This window comes from Myotis daubentonii, chromosome 7, assembly GCF_963259705.1.
Source record: "Myotis daubentonii chromosome 7, mMyoDau2.1, whole genome shotgun sequence".
NCBI classification, from domain to species: Eukaryota; Metazoa; Chordata; class Mammalia; order Chiroptera; family Vespertilionidae; genus Myotis; species Myotis daubentonii.
The window spans coordinates 25371297-25392062 of record NC_081846.1 but is presented as its reverse complement, the minus strand read 5'-3'; the positions used below and the strand labels follow the sequence as shown (position 1 = coordinate 25392062).

Sequence of the window (20766 nt, the reverse complement as noted above, 5' to 3'; positions counted from 1 at the left end):
TGTCATAGATGCATTATAAGGATTACAGGAAAAATTCAGCCACATAATAAGCACTTTTTGATGTCTGCTTTTGCTATTAGGGCAGTGATGGCGAACCTATGACAGGCGTGTCAGAGGTGACATGTGAACTCATTTTTTTGGTTGATTTTTCTTTGTTAAATGGCATTTAAATATATAAAATAAATATCAAAAATATAAATCTTTGTTTTACTATGGTTGCAAATATCAAAAAATTTCTATATGTGACACGGCACCATAGTTAAGTTAGGGTTTTTCAAAATGCTGACACGCCGAGCTCAAAAGGTTCGCCATCACTGTATTAGGGTATTAGCAACCCCTAACGCCAGATACCTAGCATCCCAGTTTGGTCAGTTTCTGTGAGAATGACGTGAAAACCTTGACTGGCCATTCAAGGATTAATGTCACCTTGCTGTGCACTTGGGGCTCATTTTTATCCTAACTTTTGCTTAATTGGTTTTTCTTCTGTTGTGCACTTTTTTGGGGGGTGGGGTGGGGTAAGAAAACCAAAATGTACTACTGTGGGAATTTACTTAAGAAAAATAAGAATCTTGTTTTTTCAGTAATTCATCACTCACTTCTTTTTAGTGAATTGAGCACATATGTTTTTACTATCTTTCAAATCAGTAAGCATTTCTCTGTTGGATTTACATTAGCCATTTCCTCCTAAAGAAAAAACTATTTTGAAGAAAAAAAATCTAGTCCATCAAAAGGGAAATGATAAAAGAGGTTTCCAGTTAATATGAAAGTGTCTCAAATTTTCATAAGGCAAACCCAAACTAGTGATTCAAAGGGGCAGAAATATGTGGTAAGAGTGAGCAAGGCCGTCTCATTCATCACTCATTGCTAGGAACTGCTCAGAAAATAGGAGGCAGAGTTGCCAGTCTTGAGGAAGATAGAGCAGGGAACAGATTTTTAGATAGATAGTGCTAGGAGGGAATGTGCAAGGTGCCCTGATGGCACAGACAAGGAAGTGACTAACTTGTTTGGTAAGATATAGGAAATACCCAACATTACCAGCCTCACATCAGTTTGTGTAGGCAAGCATATCTTCCCAGATGGAAATGAAAAAGGAATCTGTACTGGATTTCAGTGCCTCCCACAGGTTTGCCTGGCCTGCATTTCTGTAAGAGTAAATGGAAGACTACTAGCCCCATTTTCATGCTTGACCTCATTGGCCAGTTTCCTGTGCTGAAGTGGACTTTTTGACTGACTGTCATGTTGTGATGCAGGCTGGCTGCCCATTTATGGCTGAGTCAGGCGCACTGCTCAAGTATTAAGACTTCCCCTCAGACTCAGACACATTCCAGTTCTTGGAGGCTGAGCCAACCACTGCATTTATTGAGTCTTAAGATCTGAAGTTGCTGCAACATTTAAAAAAATTAGACATCCCTTTTGTTGGGCAGAGTGGCATGTATCTTTGGAATGAGAAGTTAATGCAGACTGCTGAGGGGTAAATTTTTAGCTTTATAAAGGGGAAATCAGTTGAGGCAGCCCTGAAGCTATCAAATCAGGCTGCTGTGTGAGTTACTGATTGGTTCCAGTTGTTAATACTTTTTTTTTTTTTTTTTTTTCTTAATTAAATCTTTATTGTTCAGATTATTACATTTGTTCCTCTTTTTCCCCCCCCATAACTCCCCTCCTCCCAGTTCCCGCCCCACCCTCCGCCCTCACTCCCCACCCACTGTCCTCATCCATAGGTGCACGATTTTTGTCCAGTCTCTTCCCACATCTCCCATACCCCTTTACCCCCCAAGAATAGTCAGTCCATTCCCTTTCTATGTCCCTGATTCTATTATAATCACCAGTTCATTCTGTTCATCAGATTATTTATTCACTTGATTCTTAGATTCACTTGTTGATAGATGCATATTTGTTGTTCATAGTTTGTATCTTTACCTTTTTCTTCTTCTTCCTCTTCTTAAAGGATACCTTTCAGCATTTCATATAATACTGGTTTGGTGGTGATGAACTCCTTTAGCTTTTCCTTATCTGTGAAGCTCTTTATCTGACCTTCAATTCTGAATGATAGCTTTGCTGGATAAAGTAATCTTGGTTGTAGGTTCTTGGTATTCATCACTTTGAATATTTCTTGCCACTCCCTTCTGGCCTGCAAAGTTTCTGTTGAGAAATCAGCTGACAGTCGTATGGGTATTCCCTTGTAGGTAACTGAGTTTCTTTCTCTTGCTGTTTTTAAGATTCTCTCTTTATCTTTTGCTCTTGGCATTTTAATTATGATGTGTCTTGGTGTGGTCCTCTTTGGATTCCTTTTGTTTGGGGTTCTCCGCGCTTCTTGGACCTGTAAGTCCATTTCTTTCACCAGGTGGGGGAAGTTTTCTGTCATTATTTCTTCAAATAGGTTTTCAATATCTTGCTCTCTCTCATCTTCTGGCACCCCTATAATTCTGATGTTGGTACGCTTGAGGCTGTCCCAGAGGCTCCTTACACTATCCTCGCATTTTTGGATTCTTTTTTCATTTTGCTTTTCCGGTTGGATGTTTTTTGCTTCCTCGCATTTCAAATCATTGACTTGATTCTTGCGCTCCTCTGGTCTGCTGTCGGGCTTCTGTATAATATTCGTTATTTCAGTCCGTGTATGCTTAATTTCTAGTTGGTTCCCCAATATAAGATCGAGGGTCTTATTAGTTTTCGTGTAGATCTCATTAAGTTTATCGGCAGCTTCTAAACAGTTCTTGAGAGACCTTAAAAGTGTGGTTCTGAACTCTATTTCTTCCATTGACAATTTTGTCCTGTTTCTTTGTCTCCGCATTTTGTTATGCTTCCTTGGTGCACCCCCTAGTGGTCTTTGTTCACAGTTTTATAGTTAAATCTTGATTGTTGTAGCTAATTCCAGGGAGGGTTTGACCTCCAGGCCAAGTGGCTATGAGAATCAGCTGTGTCAGCAGTGAGAGAACTTCTGTCCTCTAGGGAGGTGCTAATCTAGCCTTTGCCTGAGGCTATCCGGCAAATGCCTCTGTGCAGGGCTTGGGCAGGGCGGGTCTCACAGGATCAACAGGGTGGGCCGGAGAGAGCAGTTATGGCGGCTCTCAGTCCTGTCCCCAGGGGCTCTGCCTCTCTGAGTCCCAGCACCCGCTGCAAAGCTCGGAGAGAAAGCTACACTCGCTCTGACCGAAGCCAGACAGTCCCGCTTCTCCCGTTTGAGTCTGGGTCCCTAAAGACTCGCCCGGATCTGTAGCTCAGAGTCTGCGACTCCCTCCCGATTGAAAACAACAACCGCGCCCTCCGCCGCCAGCCCGCTCCACGCACTCCGCACCTCAGAATTTGACTTCAGCACTGCGCCTCCTCTGAGTGTCCGTGTGCGTTTCTCTTTCCTCCTAGTTGTAGGACTTCCACTCAGCCAGCGTTTCTGTGGTCCTGTGTGATGTCCCTTCCGTTTTTTGGTTTCACTTTTGAAGTAGTTGTTCAAAGCAGCAAACTCTGGCGTTAACCTATGCCGCCATCTTGGTTCTCCCCAGGATTTCTCCCCAGTTGTTAATACTTTTGTTTTTTCTGTTTGGTGTCAAGGCTAACTAAACTGTAAACAAAATAGTAAAAAACTACTTTAGAGGAACAGAGGACCTAATTGTGAACTGCTAATCTTTATGCTCAAAAAAGGAACTGTATTTTACAAAGCCAACATTCTGGCATTTTATTAAATGCAGATTGAAATCTACCATCACAGCCCTAGCTGGTTTGGCTCAGTGGATAGAGCGTCAGCCTGTGGACTGAAGGGTCCCGGTTTCGATTCCGGTCAAGGGCACATACCCGGGTTGCAGGCTCGATCCCCGTAGCGGGTGTGCAGGAGGCAGCCAATCAGTGATACTCTCTCATCATTGATGTTTCTCTCTCTCCCTCTCCCTTCCTCTCTGAAATCAATAATTAATATATATAAATCTACCATCACAGTTTATTCCATGATGGTCTCTGAAACTGCCAGTATGCCTAGAAGCTCACTGAAAGGGCAGGAAAAATGCATCGCTGGGTTGAATTTAAGTTTAAAAGGAGCCACAGCCTAAGAAAGATGACAGGTTTGTAACGTACAGAGGGTGATGTAGAGGTAGCACTAAACAGCCATCTTGTCAATTTGACATATATCTGTAGAGAAGCCTGATAATCTAATTGCCATGCACTTTAGTTTCAACTACTGCATTTAAAGAATTTAGGGTGTTAATTATCCTAGTAGATGGAATAGGTTAGAGGGCCTTGACCACTCAAAGGGCCGTGGTACTCTGACTTGCCTTAGCAGGCACCCCTACTCCAAGCCTTCACTTCCTGCTCAGACCAGTCCTGTCTCCAGAGCATTGCTGCAGTCCTGGACAAGCTGCATTTCCTCTGCTTCCCATGTCCCTGTTTAAATAGCTTCTAAAATTTCATGTTCTCCCTGAAGCTGATTTTCTAAATCAGAGAATGATCTACTTCTTACCTCGACTAGTTTGATATGAGCCCCAGAATTTACTTTTTAAACTTTAGTCACAATATATATTTAAGATTCTTGTTCCTTTCTCCTCTCTGGGCCACCATGGCTACAGGGAACATAACTAATTCACTGTTCTTTTATGATCTGGATTGTTCTTTCAATTTGTTCTTGGCTTTTACCATTCATCAATCTGTCTTATACTGTGTAATCTACTAAAATATAGGGTCCAGATCTTTATAGTTTCTTCTGTAACTCTTTGCTTCATAAAGAGCTCAATAAAAGTGTTTAATTATGAGCTTGTGAAATACTTCAGCTCTGAGAAATTGTCCATTAATTCTGCAGCCATCAAATAATGGAAGATTATCTAGCATCCACATGTGGAATGTGGTTATCTGAAGAGAGCTTATGTCATCAGTCTGGATTAATTTAATTTTACTACTTCATATTTTTGGCATGTAGAATTTCCTAATTAATAATTTAAAAAATATGGGTGTAAGGTACATTGACATTAACAATATTTGAAGTAGCATCATTCATATATATGATAGCATCTTAATTGTGTAAATAACATCATTTTTAATAGAGACTGTTATTTTAGTATGTTTGGCACCACATAGTCAAGATCTGCTAACGTGAGTATAATGTGCTCTGTCATGCATTGCATATTTTTTAATAGATAAAAATCCATTCCAGGTTTATGTTAACTAAATAAAAGCCAACCCACAAGGATACAACTTTTTCCTTCATGCATTGAGAAGATCATAGGTTTTCCTCATATTTGTTTCTTGGCTTTCAGCATTATTTAAAAATGAAATCTGTATTTTGGTGCTATAATATAGATATGTCTTAAGGAAAGTCATTTTTTATTATGTTTGTTTTTAAAATTGAAAATATTTGTAATATCCTTAAGAACTTTTATTAATATATATTTCTAACTTAAAAGTAATTCTATTATCTTGGTATTTAAAACAAACACATATCCAGCTTCTCTGTAATCCTACTCTTAGAATTAGTTGCCAGACATTTTCTATGCACGTGCAGTCATTTTACACGTTTCTATATATAGTCTATATGTGGATAAGTACTCTTGAGTTCATACCAGTGGATTATGCTTTACCTATCCAGTTTTTTCCTGTGGACACATTCTGTTCATCTCATTCTTTTTAATGGCTGCACAGTATTCCATTGTGTGGATATGCTATAATTTATTTACTCAGACTGTTGATGAATATTTAGATTGTTACCAGGGTTTTGCTAAAATATGTACTTCTAAAAATTTTTAGAAATAGAATTGGTCGGTCCATAGGTATGCCTGTTAAATGTTTGCTATCTTGTCAACTTTTTTTTTTTTTTCCAAAAAGGTTTTTCACAAATTTGCAGTCCTGTTTTTTCATATTAGGTGTAATTTTTTAAGGTATATGTCTTCAGGAGATTCTTTTTAGCTTTTGTGAATCATTTAATACTACACTGAAATTTTTCAGGATATGATGTATAAACTCCAATCTCTTGGGGACCAATATTAAAGCAATTTATTGGATGGAAAAGACTAAAAATCAAGGTGCTTTGTTTTATTTTCTGAGGTTGGCCAAACTATTAATCTCAAGCTCAGTACAAGCCAGTGATTACCCTGGAAGCCTTTTTGATTTTGCAGTAGGCTTTCTCTTGACATCTATATTGGCTTCTGGGTGAATGTGGAAGTAGAGATGGGAAGGTTGAAGACTGCCCTTTTCCAGTCTGTGCCATCGATGGTAACACAACCTAACACGCCTGATTTGCTCTTAATCGTTGGTACTTTTGTAAAGGAGGATCTAGCCCTGGCCGGTTTGGCTCAGTGGATAGAGTGTCGGCCTGCGGACTGAAGGGTCCCAGGTTCGATTCCGGTCAAGGGCATGTACCTTGGTTGCAGGCACATCTCCAGTAGGAGGTGTGCAGGAGGCGGCTGATCAGTGTTTCTCTCTCATCGATGTTTCTAACTCTCTACCCCTCTCCCTTCCTCTCTGTAAAAAAAATCAATAAAATAAAGGAGGATCTACACCAAGCAAGAGCCTATTCTAAATATTTGAGTTGTAGTAGTCATCTAATAAGGGACATCTTCTACCATTCTTCTTTCCTTTCTCTTAAAAAAGAGATAATTTGGCATGATCTTTCAGCTTACAGAAGCGTAGCCAGCCGCCCCTCCTCTGGGTGGGTAGATCAGCCTCTCCAGGCAGTACTTTGAAGTCTGTGAAATACATTGGTAATTTAGGCTGACACACTTGGCAGACCCGTCTAAAAAGCAGAATTGTTTGATGGCATGACACAAGAGGTCTGTTAACTGAGTTATAAAGAACTGAGTCAGTTATAAAGAACTGAGTCATTTGCAACAAACCCTAATTTTGGCATGAAATTTAAATGGTTCTTGTTTTGTGGCATGCAGTCAGTGAGCTCTGTGATGTAGCATGGTCCCTGGGTGCAGAATCCTAGGAAATGGGGAGTGTACCACACCTCACAGTTCTCCAGGGAGGAGTGGGAGGAATGGGGTATGTGGTTATTGTTCTCTTTTTTCAGTTCAGCTGCAGTAGGACTATCTTAGCAAGATGTGAGGAAGCCAGTCTAGAGGGAGTGGGGGTTCTTAGGAAATGTGGAAAACCAGCCAGTCATTGGTGGGAGTTGGGAGGGGCTGCCTAAATAAAGAGTTTAATTTAATTCTTATGGTGGGTTAATAAGTACAATGCCCTAAAAGTTAGTGGCCTATCTTAAAAATATTGCAAAGTTGAATCTAAAAAATCTATAATTCATTAGAGTGTGTGTGTGTGTGTGTGTGTGTGTGTGTGTGTGTAAAATGTGTGTGCTATAAACACCCTGAAACTTTTCTTGGAGTATAATTTTTGAAAAGTCCTGTATTTTTTATTATATTTTTATTATTCTGATTATCAAAATCACTTAATTTGTTTTTAAAAAAAAAATATATCTTATTGATTTTTTTACAGAGAGGAAGGGAGAGAGACAGAGAGCCAGAAACATTGATGAGAGAGAAACATCGATCAGCCGCCTTCCGCACACCCCCCACTGGGGACGTGCCCGCAACCCAGGCACATGCCCCCGACCGGAATCGAACCCAGGACCCCCCAGTCCGCAGGCCGATGCTCTATCCACTGAGCCAAACCGGTTTCGGCTTAATTTGTTTTTTTTAATATTCTAATTCTTTAAACCAGATGTTGTTCCTCTTTAGGTAAGTTTTACATAAATTGAAGATCAGGAAAGAAGTATCTCAAGGCAAAGGTTACTAAAACAAAGCTTCCAGTTTATGTTGCTAAGCTCTCTGAGTGGTGGCGTTACTGTTGGGCTGTTCTCTCACAGCAAAATGGAACAACAAAGTAGTTTCAATACGTGTCTGTGTGTTCAAGTGGAAGCATGTGACACCAACAAATGGGTACCACATGGCAAGAGATGCCCAGGAGCAACTCAGTGTTATGAAAGGGATAATTTAGTTCTGTTTCGTTTCATTTTTCCCCCCTTCAGAATGGAGAGTGGAGTGGAAAGAGGGAGAGGGAAAGAGGGAGGGAGGGAGAGAGTGAAATTTCCTACAGAGGAATCAGGCCCCTCAGTTTATGCACATGGTTGGTTTATTGAGGTTTTTTTTTAAAATTTATTTTATTTTTTTTATTAATCCTCTCATGAAAAATCTGCACAACCATCACAGATAAAGTCACCGAAGAATCTTTACTCCTTCTGTAGTTCAATCTCCAGCTCACTGCCAGACATTTCATTTCTTTTTGCCAGCACCAACATTGGCCTGTGCAGTCTCCCTGACTTTCTTCTTCTGTTCTTGTGTTCCTTTCTCTGTTTTCTTGAGGTCTTCTTCTTCTCATATAGGCCATGTCCTGCAAGTCTGTGTTTGTGTTCGTTTTTCTTTGTGTAATCCAAGGAATCATAAATCATGCTAAAGCCAATGGTCTTGCCACCACCAAAGTGGGTTCTGAATCCAAACACAAAGATGACATCAGGTGTGGTCTTATACATTTTGGCTAGTTTTTCCTGGATTTCTGTCTTGGGTACTATTGCCTTCGCAGGATGAAGCACATCAATGACTATTTGCTTCCACTGAAGTAGTCTGTTGGTCATGAACTTCCTGTTCCGGAGGGTTACTGTGTCATTCATGATGAAGGTTGGTCTTCAGGCAGCCAGGGAGGAAAAGAGTTTTTGAGGTTTTATAGCTGCCTGATTTTAATATTAATCTGTATTCTTACACCTTCAGGTAAAGCTTTTAGATACCAAATGTCTTTATCTTTGCAAATGGAAATGATAGAGAGAGAACTCACTTTCCTGCATCCGCTGACTCTTGTGCTGACACAGAATGTGGCCAGTTGTCTGGTCTTGGCCTTGTTAAATAGTTACTTGTATGTGCTTACCTCCATTTCCAGGTTTTATTCATTTATTCAGAAAATGATTGTTAGGGTTTAGTTTGTGCAGGCCCTGTGCTGACTCTGACTGTTATCCTCCAGGGATATCTACAGAAGAGTGCCTTGACCATGATAGGTACTGAGAAATGTTACATGCCAAGAACAGTTATTTCTCCATGTGTGGTCAATCAGTGTTTAACTTAGAATACACTTTCCATGAGTGACAATATTGTTGATAGCTAGAAGCTTTAGTTAACTAACTTGTAAAAATAATTTACTCCAGTTGCTTACCTAGAATTCTTAGAAAACTTTAGAACAAACATCTGTTTGTCATATAAAAAACATTTCAGGAATGGATATCTTTGACTATATTAGGTAGATATATAACCATATATAAGTTTACCCTTATATTATTTGTTGTCATTCAAATCCGTTAGAGATTGCCACTGTATCATGGAAAGACCATGGGTTTAGAGTCAGATGATTCTGGTCAAATCCTGGTTTTGTCATTTATTAGCTATGTAATTAAATATAGTTAGCTCCAGCCAGTTGGCTTGGCTTTGTGCAAAATCTTTCTGGACTTGTGTTTCTCCATTCTATTTTATAGGGCAAATAAAACCTAGCTTACATGATTGTCTTGAAAATTAAATAAGATTATAGATACATTGATAGACAGGTAGATAGTTAACATTAGTTTCCCTTTTCTTTTTACCCCATTTATGTGCTCACTTTTATATAAATTGCTTTAGTAGGTGAGAACAGTGTCTTGAAATACCCATTTTATTTGGACATCTGGAAGGTAAAAGGCATTCAGTATTTTGTGTCAGTTATGCAATGGGAATTGTTAATCAGAAACCTTCGAGGCAAAGTGTTTCTTAAAGAAAGATCTTGTTGAGCTACTTGCTAGCCAGAGAAGGAAGCAGCTCCTGGGCATGCAGTCTGAGCCACCAGTAGCAGGGCTGGATGGAGAAGACACCATGTCCACGGTCCTGGGCTTACAGGGCTCTTTTATACAATGAGTTTGGAGAAGGAAGATGTAAGTTGTTTTGAAAGAATTTACATTGGCTATAGATAAGGGGGGCTGGAAAAGGAGAAGTGGGGAACAGTTCTGGGATAGGTGCACAGTCCACAGGAAATACTTGATGTTTTGGATTGGTTGTGGGCAGCAGTCTGGAAAGTGCGTGTGTAACCAGGATGCAGTGCCTTCTGGTGGTGTCTTTTGGTGATTGGCTATTCTTTCTAGATAATTGAGGAAATTGCCACCTGAAAGTTAATGCAGTTTCAGCATATATTCAGGAATGTAAGCAGTCATTTGTTGGTTCTGGCCCTCCTGCTGTTAACTGATCAACCCCTTCTTGTCTCTTCCTTGCACCCTACAGCCTATTATAATTTAATTTAGGATATCTCAGAATTTTTCCTTCTCAGAATAAATCTGTGGAAGAACTTTTGCTCAATACATCTCTATATATAAAAGCCTAAGTGACCAGCCCACTGGCCGGTAGCTATGGCGCACACTGACCACCAGGGTCAGACGCTCAACGCAGGAGCTACCGAGCTGCGGTGACTTGGCAGCTGCGGTTTTTGGGTGATGCAACCAGAACCAGAGAGGAGGGAGCCCGATTCTGGGGTGCGTCACCCGCGAACCACCCTCTAGCAATCTGTGACCCCTCAGGGGATGTTGTAGAGCCGGTTTTGACCTGATCCCCGCAGGCAGGCCGAGGAACCCCACCGGTGCATGAATCTGTGCACCAGGCCTCGAGTGTTAATTTAAAGCAGCTTCTTTATTTTCAGTTTGTTCCCTAATAGACATTAGTTTTCTCTTTTCCTAATTTGAAAAGCAAAATGAAGCTAACATTCATTCAGTATCTGTGTTAGAGTTGTGGTTTCCTCTAGAATTAATTAAAGGGCCACAAGTGTATATACCCATTATAAAGTAAATGATCACCATTGAATTTGAGTCTACCTTTATATGCTATATGCTTCTTTTAAAAAAATAAAGCTTTAATATGGGTTTATATTTTTGTAACCATCACTACAAGATATAAAACAGTTCTATCACCCTGAAAACCCTTCATGTTTTCTATTATAGTCAAATTTTTTCCTCCATATCTAACCTCAGTCAGACACTACCTCTTATTGGTTGCTATAATTTTACCTTTTCCAGAATATCATACAAATAGACTCATGTTGCCCTAGCCGGTTTTGCTCAGTGATTAGATCATCAGCCCCCAGACTAAAAGGTTTTGGGTTCGATTCTGGTCAAGGGCATGGACCTCAGTTGCAGGCTTGATCCCAGCCTCTATCGAGTACAGGAAGCAACCAATCAATTTCTCTGTCACACCCATGTTTCTCTCTCTCTCTCTCTCTCTCTCTCTCTCTCTCTCTCTCCCTCTCCCTCTCCCTCTCCCTCTCCCTCTCCCTCTCCCTCTCCCTCTCCCTCTCTCTCCCCCCTTTCCCCCTCTCTCCCCCCTCTCCCCCTCTTCCTCTCTCCCTCTCCCTTCCCTTCTCCCTCTCCCTCTCCCTCTCCCTCTCCCTTTCTCTTTCCTTCCCTCCCTCCCTCCCTCCCTCCCTCCCTCCCTCCCTCCCTCCCTCCCTCCCCTCTTCCACTCTTCAAAAATCAATGGAAAAAATATCCTTGTGTGAGGATTCACACAAAAAACACAAACAACAAAAATCCAATAGACTCATGTTATATGTAGCCTTTTGAGACTGACCTCTTTCATTCAGCATAGCACCCTTGAGATTAATCTAAATTGTCAACTCTATCAATAGGTTTGTTCCTTTTTCTTGATGAGTAGTATTCTATTGTATGGATGAACCACAATTATGTATCCAATTACCCATCAGGGTTCATTTGGACTGTTGCAAGTAAACGATATTACCTTTTTGAAAATATAACCACTTTTAAGTTCAGTATTTCAAAGTAGAATAACATATATTAATCAAGGAAAATATGGAAAAATAGATGAAACTTGAAAAAATTATCTCTGCCGAAACATAACCTCTGTTAACATGTAAGTGCATTTGTTTTATCTTTTTCCTATGTATGGAGTTTTCTGGCTTATGGTTATATTTACATAGTTGTAATTCTTCATTTATTGCTTTTTTCCTGTTTTAATTGTAAAAAGTATATATAACATATAGTTCAATAAGATTATTATCAAGCAAACGCTAGTGTAGCCATCCAACATAAGAAATGGAATATTGCCACTATCTTAAGCTTCTTTAAGACCCTCCCCATCATATCACTTTCCCTTTACCCACAGTAATCACTGTCCTAACTTTTGTGACAGATTCCCTTCTTTGCTTCATAGTTTTTGAACCTATTGTATATTTTTCCCTTTTCTTTCATTTACTGTTTCATTTACTATTTCTAGCTGTATTATACATCTTAATAAGGATGCTTTTTAGCCATAGTATTCTGATGAATGATTGAACTATTTTATGTAGCCATTCCCCAATTTAGTGGTTTCTAGTTTCACTATTGGAAATAATGTTTTGTGCAGAAATATCTTTCAACATGAAACCTTTTCTTGTATTTAGGATTATTTACTTTGTATAGTATTGTGAATAAAAGATGATGAAGTTTTAAGGCTCTTATGTTTGTTGCTAAATTGTTTACAAAGAGTTTTACCAGTTTATACCACTGTAGAGCCTTATTCCTGGGCCAGCATTCAAGGTTTCTTATACTTCCCCAAATCAAAACACCTCAGGGAATTTGATGGTTGAAAACCATATTATTTTGCATTTGACGTTGAATGGTTGTCTGTGTATTTACTAATAGGTTTTCTTTTTTGTTTGCTGCCCAAGTTTGTGTTGGTGTAAATCAGATTCTTAAGTAATGGTCAATGTGACCTTGTTACTAATTCTTTTATTTTTTTCAGATGTAGGTGCAAGAAACTACAGGCACCTTTGTGCTGTTTATTATAACAAGAATCCTGGGTTTGAGATAATCCACGGGCTATTGGACAGAATTATGCAGCTGCTTGATGTGCCTCCCGGTGAAAAGAAGAGGGGATATGTGATCAAAGCATCAGAAGGTAGGACAGATCGGCTGAATGTAGTTTGTGATAACGTAATGAAGTGGCCGTGCCCTAGTTTTGATAGTTGTTTTTTTTTTTTAATTTGGGAGGAAATAGAGCCTCATTTCAATTATTTGTTAATATTTTCTAGAAAATACCCTTTTCCACCTACATTTAAAGAAAATGCTTTTCAAAGTTCTTGTGCTGTGCAATGTACTTTCATTCCAGCTGAGTGTGGGTAACTCCTAGTTATTGGCACTGTTAAGCACCAGCACCATAGTGAACCCAGAAGACCAAACTGGAAGCTGAGAGAATCTAAACTGCTGATTTGTACTCAAAGACACCTGTCTAAGGCCTTTAAGGCAAAAAAAAAACAAAAACAAAACCCTCAAAAGTTATTCTAAAAGACTTCATGTATGTTAATCAAATCATAAAGTTGACTGAGGAAAGGTGGGAATCCTGCATAAAAGCCCAAGCAGAGTAAAATCTGCCGGAGAGTTTAGATTAGTTTAGAATGGGGTGTGAATACTTCCTAATGTGCTAGTTTCTGATTGTCCAAGGACTTCTGAAATTTTTTTGCTTCTCATGTATAGCTGAATCTGAGTTTATTTTGTTCGGCAAGAGATCCAGAAACAACTGGAAACAAATATTTTACTACTGGTTTCTACTGTTCTGCCTGATAATTTTTTATAACTATATTTGGCTTCTTAAATTTTTAACAAAGTATTCATTTTTAAAAAGTGCTATTTAGCAGGTACTTGGTTTTGTTTTTCCCTTAGATTTATTTGTCTTAGTCCTCTGAGATTTTTGTTGTTGGTTTGTTTTAATGTGTTTTTTTTTTTTTTTTTTGAGACTTCTTTGAAAATGTAATAAACCGGAAATATATGGGCCCTTTTATGTTAAGGTTGTTGGGTTGTCTGTTTCTAATAATTACAGTTGAGAAGTTAAATACTGTTTTCTACCACATCTCTCATTAGAAATAGCAATGAAGTTGTATTATGCTTATAGAATTCTAGAGTGTTAGCACTAAATCTTGGGGTTCATCAAATCCAATTTCCTGGGTTGACAAGTGAAGGAACCAAAGCAAAGCAAGTTAAATGAGTTGGGCTGGGTCACACATGTAGGACCTGAGGTGTTTGTAGACCTTTCTGTTCAGTTTGTTAGGCCAAGTTGTTACTAAGGTTTTTAATTACATATGAGGACAGAGTCAAGTTTTGTTTCCTTTGGAACTCACTTTGACTCTCATAATATTGTAATGTTTTAAAGTTTTTATGTCTATGAGATGTCCAAGATTTATGAATTTGAGAAGCTTTGGTACAACTTCTTTATACTTGTGTAGCCTGGAATAGTACATATTTCGGTATATCTAACTGGCTTTCTTTGAGAAAAGAGGTATTTTCTTTCAGTATCACCAGCACTGGCCACATCATTTTTCTCAGTATGCTTTCTGTAAGAGCCATCAAGCCAAAAACAATCAGTGTCATTATAATTAATAGTTCCTCATTTCTCACAGGGATTTCTAAGTTTAAATTTATCTAATGACAAATATGATTATATGATTATATAAATGCGATTATCTTTTTATGGTTAAAGAAATTAAGACCTAAAGACATGGCTTATTAAAATGAATCAGTGTTAGTTCTTCATCTAAAATTTCATATGCATATGAACCATATATATATATGTCTTGAGCAAAATCTGTAAACACAAAGATTTGGTTGCTGGGATGTGTTTAGCCAAATCATTATTTCAAATTTATATTTTGTATGTAGTTTTTTCCTGCTAAGAAAAGATCTTCTAAGTACCAAAAAGTAGAGTAGAAAGAGATTAAGAAGGACTGTGTCCTGAGTTGTCTTCTGTTACTCTGGCATATGGTTTACCTTTTAATAATTAAAAATCCCTGGTGGCTTTGCAGTTATAATTGAGCTAAGTCTGTTCACCAGAGATTCCTGCTAATGTCAATCAACTGGCAGTTATACCTCCTTTCTTTCTGTCCTTCTAATGCACACCACCCGTTTCCTTTTGTACGGTTTTGTTTGGAGGTAGGGATGAGTAGAATGGAACTTGATTCCCCCCGAGGAACTTAGCCCTGGTCATTATGAGAGAAATCTGGAAACTCCTTTGATTGATCATCATATTGATCCTGAGGAGTTCTGTTGACATTGGCGTGTGACCTTGCTTATACGCAGGTGACAGTGCTGTGCAGCATGAATAGCCTCTGCTGTGCTCGCTTAGCTTTACATAGTTTTCATTTGCTGAGCCCCCCTGCAATTAAAAGTGAGTATTCTGAGTTAATGATAGAATAAGGTCAGTTGTTGAGTGGAAACAAAGAAAGAAGAACCTTTAACTTTTTAGCAGATTCTAGAGCATCTTGAAGGTCTTACAAGTGTGAGCTCAGAATGTTTTAGTGGCACTAGATCAGATTCTTAGAGCATATATATGTATTCTTTTCCAGGCTTCTTCCCTTTTGTTTTTGTGGCTTGTTGCAAGCTAAATTATGTATGTTAAAATGCATTTATCCTTTCAAAAACCACGTCTGGGCAGGGAAAATTCTCCATATTTTTGTGTTTAGAACAGTTATGTGGTTCCTGGGCAAATCAGTGGCAAAAGCCATTTCTTACGAAGGCAGTGGCTTTGTGTGGGATTGGCTGCAGTGACTTGAGGGTGTATTTTTCCCCTTTAATTTGTTACCTATTTCAGTTTTGTTTATATACAATTCTACAGAAAACTTCAACTTAACCTGAGACAAGATCTCTCGATTCTAGTTTTCATGCTGCTCAGAATTCATTTTGTGAAATGAAAGGTAACCTTGTAAGTAATGTGCACATAATCCTGCACCATATGTACCCACAGCAGCTATCCAGATACCTTCTGTTACAGTAACACCTAATGATTATTGACGTGACCTGTAGGTCATGACCTTTTTCCTCTCTCAGGACACCTGTGAAAGATTTCAGATGCTAAAAACTTCGGGTGAAATTGTGATGTTTCCCTGGTTTTTAATGTAATATGAGCTTGACAATATGTGCTGACACCTTGTTGAAGTAAAGGTGTGTTCCATTTATGATTTGATTTACAGAAAACGTTCTGGACTAGACTAAAGGAGATCCGCATGACATATCCATGTTTAGTTATCACCAACAAAGACATTATTCTGTTAAGGCACCAGGTTTACTCGTAAAAGAAAAAGGTTTGAAAGTTTTTAAGCTTCCTGGCCTTATTCCTCTGGTTCCCTATTTTTGTGTGTTTGAGAGATTTCAAATACATTCAAAGATGGGATTAAAAGACAGCAATATGAAACTCATTAGCAGTAATCAGTACACAGTGGACACAGCCCTGTAACACAGGCACAATGTTTATAAATTGTGGCTTCTGCAGTTATCACGTGAGTCATTTAGCTCTGTATTGTTTTTGAGTGTGTGTGTTACTCTTGCCCACTTTTTCTTAAATGTACAAGACAAAGTTCTCATGACTCATGTTCATCCTCTTTGGGGGGTGGTATGCTTTGGTTCTTATTTAACACTAGTGACCTGGTGCATGGATTCGTGCACATTGGAAGGAAATTAATTAGAAGGTGGCCGGCGGGGCGGGGCAGGACTGGGAGAGATGGACCAGACACACCCTGGAGCCAACCTGCCATGGTCCGTCCCCAGCGTCTGCGGAGTGAATGGGGTCCCCCTGGCAGGTGGGGTCCCTTGGCCTGGCTTGTGGGGATTGGGCTGAAACCAGCTCTCTGACATCCCCCGAGGGGTCCCGGAGTGCGAGAGGGAACTCTGCAAAGTTGCTGTCATACAGGGTGTGGAACACAAACAGATGTTCAGTAAACCAGATTCAGGGCGGACAGTGCCCCAGCAACAACATAACCCACGGCCAAAGATGGAATAACATGCCCTGCGAGGAATTGGGCTCCCTCCTCTCTGGTTTCAGGGTGCATCACCTGAGAACTGCTGCTGCCAAATCACTGCAGCTTGGCAGCTCCTGCATTGAGTGTCTGCCCCCTGGTGGTCAGTGTGAATCTTGGTGACCTGTCTGATGGGTGGAGGGACACTTAGCATATTAGCCTTTTATATATATAGACTAGTGGCCCGGTGCATGAAATTCGTGCGGGGGTGGGGGGTGGGTAGTGGGGGTGTCCCCCAGGCCAGCCTGCACCCTCTCCAATCTGGGATATCCCTCTCGCAATCCAGGATCGCTGGCTCCTAACTGCTCACCTGCCTGCCTGCCTAACCGCTCCTAACCACTTTGCCTGCCTGCCTTCTTGCCCCCAACTGCCCCCCCTTGTCAGCCTGCTCACCCCCACCAGCCTGCTTGCCCCCAACTGGCCCCCCCTGCCAGCCTGCTCGCCCCCCACTGTCCCTCTTCCCCCCCGCCCTGCCGGCCTGATCACCCTCAACTGCCCTCCCCTCCTGGCCTGATCACCCCTAACAGCCTCTGCCTCTGCCCCGCTACCATGGCTTTGTCTGGAAGGATGTCCGGAAGGTCTCCCAATCTAATTAGCATATTACCCTTTTATTAGTATAGATCAGCCGTGGGCAAACTACGGCCCGTTTGAAATGAAGAAAACTAAAAAAAAAAAAAAAAGACCGTACCCTTTTATGTAATGATGTTTACTTTGAATTTATATTAGTTCACACAAACACTCCATCCATGCATTTGTTCCGGCCCTCCGGTCCAGTTTAAGAACCCATTGTGGCCCTCGAGTCAAAAAGTTTGCCCACCCCTGGTATAGATGTTAGTACTCTGAATTAAGAGTGAGTGCTCCACACCAGGTCTCACTGGAATGACCTGGTCAGCTCAGATTCCCATCTGATAGATGTTGTTATAACCCATTGTTTCTAACTTAAAAAAAAAAAAAATTCTCAAACCCCTAAGAAACCTTTTTATATTTTTTCTTAATAATCCCACCATCAAATTTTAATACCACAAATATACTACATTTTATCATGCACTATATGTAAAATTGTGCTTTATACTTAAAAAAGAATAAGTGTAAACCCTACTTTTAAAAATTCAATTCAGGGTTAAGAATAAATTAAAAATCTTAAAAGTTAAATTAGCCCTGACCGGTTTGGCTCAGTGGATAGAGCGTCGGCCTGCGGACTCAAGGGTCCCGGGTTCAATTTGGGTCAGGGGCGTGTGCCTTGGTTGCGGGCACATCCCCAGTGGGGGGTGTGCAGGAGGTAGCTGATTGATGTTTCTCTCTCATCGATGTTTCTCTCTCTCCCTCTCCCTCTCTGTAAAAAATCAATAAAATATATTTTAAAAAATAAATAAAGCAAAAGTATTATTTTAAAAAAGTTAAATTAAAAAACTACATTTAACTTTATCTGCTTAATAACTTTTAATGTTATTTATTTACTTAAATTATAGTGTATGAAATTATGTATACCAATTAGCAGTTAATTTAAATGCTTAATAACCATAACTAAAACATTTTAAAAATCACTCAGAACTTTTTTTTTCCAGCAAAAGTTAAACAATTGAAAAAGTAATTTTTTAGAAATGATTGTAAGTGAATTTAACTTTTCCTTGATGAGAGAAAATAACTAGCTGGTAGTTCATACTGTCAGTGCTTTTCCCTCTGGCATCTGATGTAATCAATGATGTGTTGAATAACTTTTTGAATTATAAACTCTTTATTTAAATCTCACAGCCTGAGCTACACACAGTTCTCAGAATCAAACATAAACAACATCACCAAGGCAGCCAATGGCAGTCCCTAGGCCACCTCTCAACATGACTTCACAGCCAATAGAAAGTTTCCCAATCACACAATCACAGCCATCTATCGCCATAGTTTTATAGCACTGATCTCATATATTTGCTATGTCTCCCATGTCAGTACTGCTCCCGTGGTGTCCAGACAACCATTGAGAGGAACTGAATACAAGGAGTAAAGTTTTGTTAGGTAGGGTCCACAAGCCATTATAATCTGTGAGGCATTTTTATACTTTCCATTGTCACCCTGTTGAGAATGTATACTGTAACTGAATGCATTTTTTGGAGTTATTGAATTTATAGGTACTAGGGGTGAAACAGAAAGATGATAATACTTTTAGTTACCATCTTGTACTCCTTTTTTCCCTGTTTCCAAATTGGACCTTGGCTTCCACTATTCTGTAGAAAAGACCCAAATACAAAGGGATGCAAAAGAAGTTCATTTTTAGCTTGTTTCATAGGACCCAGATTCTGAAAGTTTAGTTTTTATCTTACAAGTGAAAGGTGGATGTACCTTCTTTATGTACTAGCAGATGTACACATGGGTCACACTTCGGCAGCGCCCTGGTTTTGGACTTGGTATGCTGCAGCGTGTTGGTTATGAACCACTATCCTGTGAATTCCTCACGCATGATGTGTTCTGGTAACCTAATATCAGACCTCTAAGTGGCCAATCCAGCTTAATCCAGAAGGATTAAAGGGATGGATGGGTGGATAGAAAACTAGATAAACATACTGAGTGAATCTCTAGGTGGGCTGATAAATTTGGTGGACTCAGCAGGGCCCACAGCCACTCATAATGAAGGCCTTATTTCCTGGAGCATTTACTCTGACTTTGACCTGAGAGAGAAACAAACTTGTCTTTTTCAGCCATTGATATTTGGGGTTTTCTTTCTCAGAGATGAAACTTTCTCAGAGATGCAAATGGAAGAATTTGGGGAAGTATTTTGGAATGGGTAATCATTCACTAGAGCAGTGGTTCTCAACCTTGGCTGCACATTAGAATCACCTGGGAATCTTTAAAATCCTGATTTCTGGGCCTCATCCTCCGGAAATTCTGTTTCTTTGTTACTAATGTTGTGGCCCCACCCCATAACAAAGAAACAGAATTTCCGGAGGACGAGGCCCAGAAATCAGGATTTTAAAAAGATTCCCAGGTGATTCTAATGTGCAGCCAAGGTTGAGAACCACTGCATTAGAGTATACTCAAGGTGGCTCTTTATTAGGTGTGCCCTTCAGAAAATTGCCATTGGATAAAAGTGACAGACAGGGGTTCAGGAAGAACCAGGTTCCAATTTCAGCTCTGGTGGTGTGTGGCTGTGTGGTTTTCTTAACCTCCTTGGTCTCTGTTTTCTCATGTCTAAAATAAAGGAACGGACAAGATCACCTCCAAAGTCATTTTCAGTTTTAAGATTTTTCAGTTTAAATGCTTCAGAAGCAGTGTCCGCCGTAGGTGCTAACACATCAGCTCTTTTTCTTCACTTTCTTTTTCTTAAGTTTTTTTAAATTTGAAACCAGAAGAAGTTTGCAAACATAAAATGGACAGTTTGACCAACCTTTGGCAAACATTCTCCTGTAGGCCTTCCATGCCTCCGGGCCACATACAAAGAGGTGCCACTATCAGTGGCTATCCTCACCTTCAGTTAGCCCAGGGGTGGGCAAACTTTTTGACTGGAGGGCCACAATGGGTTCTTAAACTGGACTAGAGGGCCAGAACAAAAGCATGGATGGAGTGTTTGTGTGAACTAATATAAATTCAAAGTAAACATCATTACATAAAAGGGTACGGTCTTTTTTTTTTTTCAGTTCTCTTCATTTCAAACTGGCCGGCCTGCTGAGTTAGCCTGTACTACTGCTTGCCTTGGGCAAGTCCCCTAATCTCCTTGTGCTTCCCTTTTCCCATCTGTGACATGCCTGTCCTTGGGGGGTTTGGCCAGGACTGGGACTGAGTCACTGCCTTGACTGTAGATGAAGGAATAGGTAGAAAGCAGGTTGTTTTAACAATCTTCATTCTTTTCTTTTTTCTGTACTTGCCCTACTTGTCAGCTGAAATCTAATCCTGAACTAGAGCGTATCTGTCATAATCAATGTTTGAAGTTATGTTTACTCTAAGTTGGCCAAAGGTTTCGAATGAGTTAACTAATTGGGAAATTATAGATACAATCTCCTTTGCTCATTATTTCCATTCTTCCTTAATTAGCCCTAAAAT

The 20766-nt window shown here is 39.8% G+C and overlaps 1 protein-coding gene and 1 pseudogene across 1 annotated transcript in view; one reads left to right on the top strand and one right to left on the bottom strand.

Moving 5' to 3' along the window:
- FARSB (phenylalanyl-tRNA synthetase subunit beta) overlaps positions 1-20766 on the top strand; it is a 60863-nt gene that overhangs the window by 33700 nt on the left and 6397 nt on the right. Inside the window, exon 16 of the mRNA XM_059703319.1 lies at positions 12702-12857. Coding sequence (XP_059559302.1) covers positions 12702-12857 — 156 coding nt within the window. The remainder of the gene's footprint in view (positions 1-12701; positions 12858-20766) is intronic.
- On the bottom strand, positions 8046-8616 carry LOC132237932 (small ribosomal subunit protein eS24-like; annotated as a pseudogene).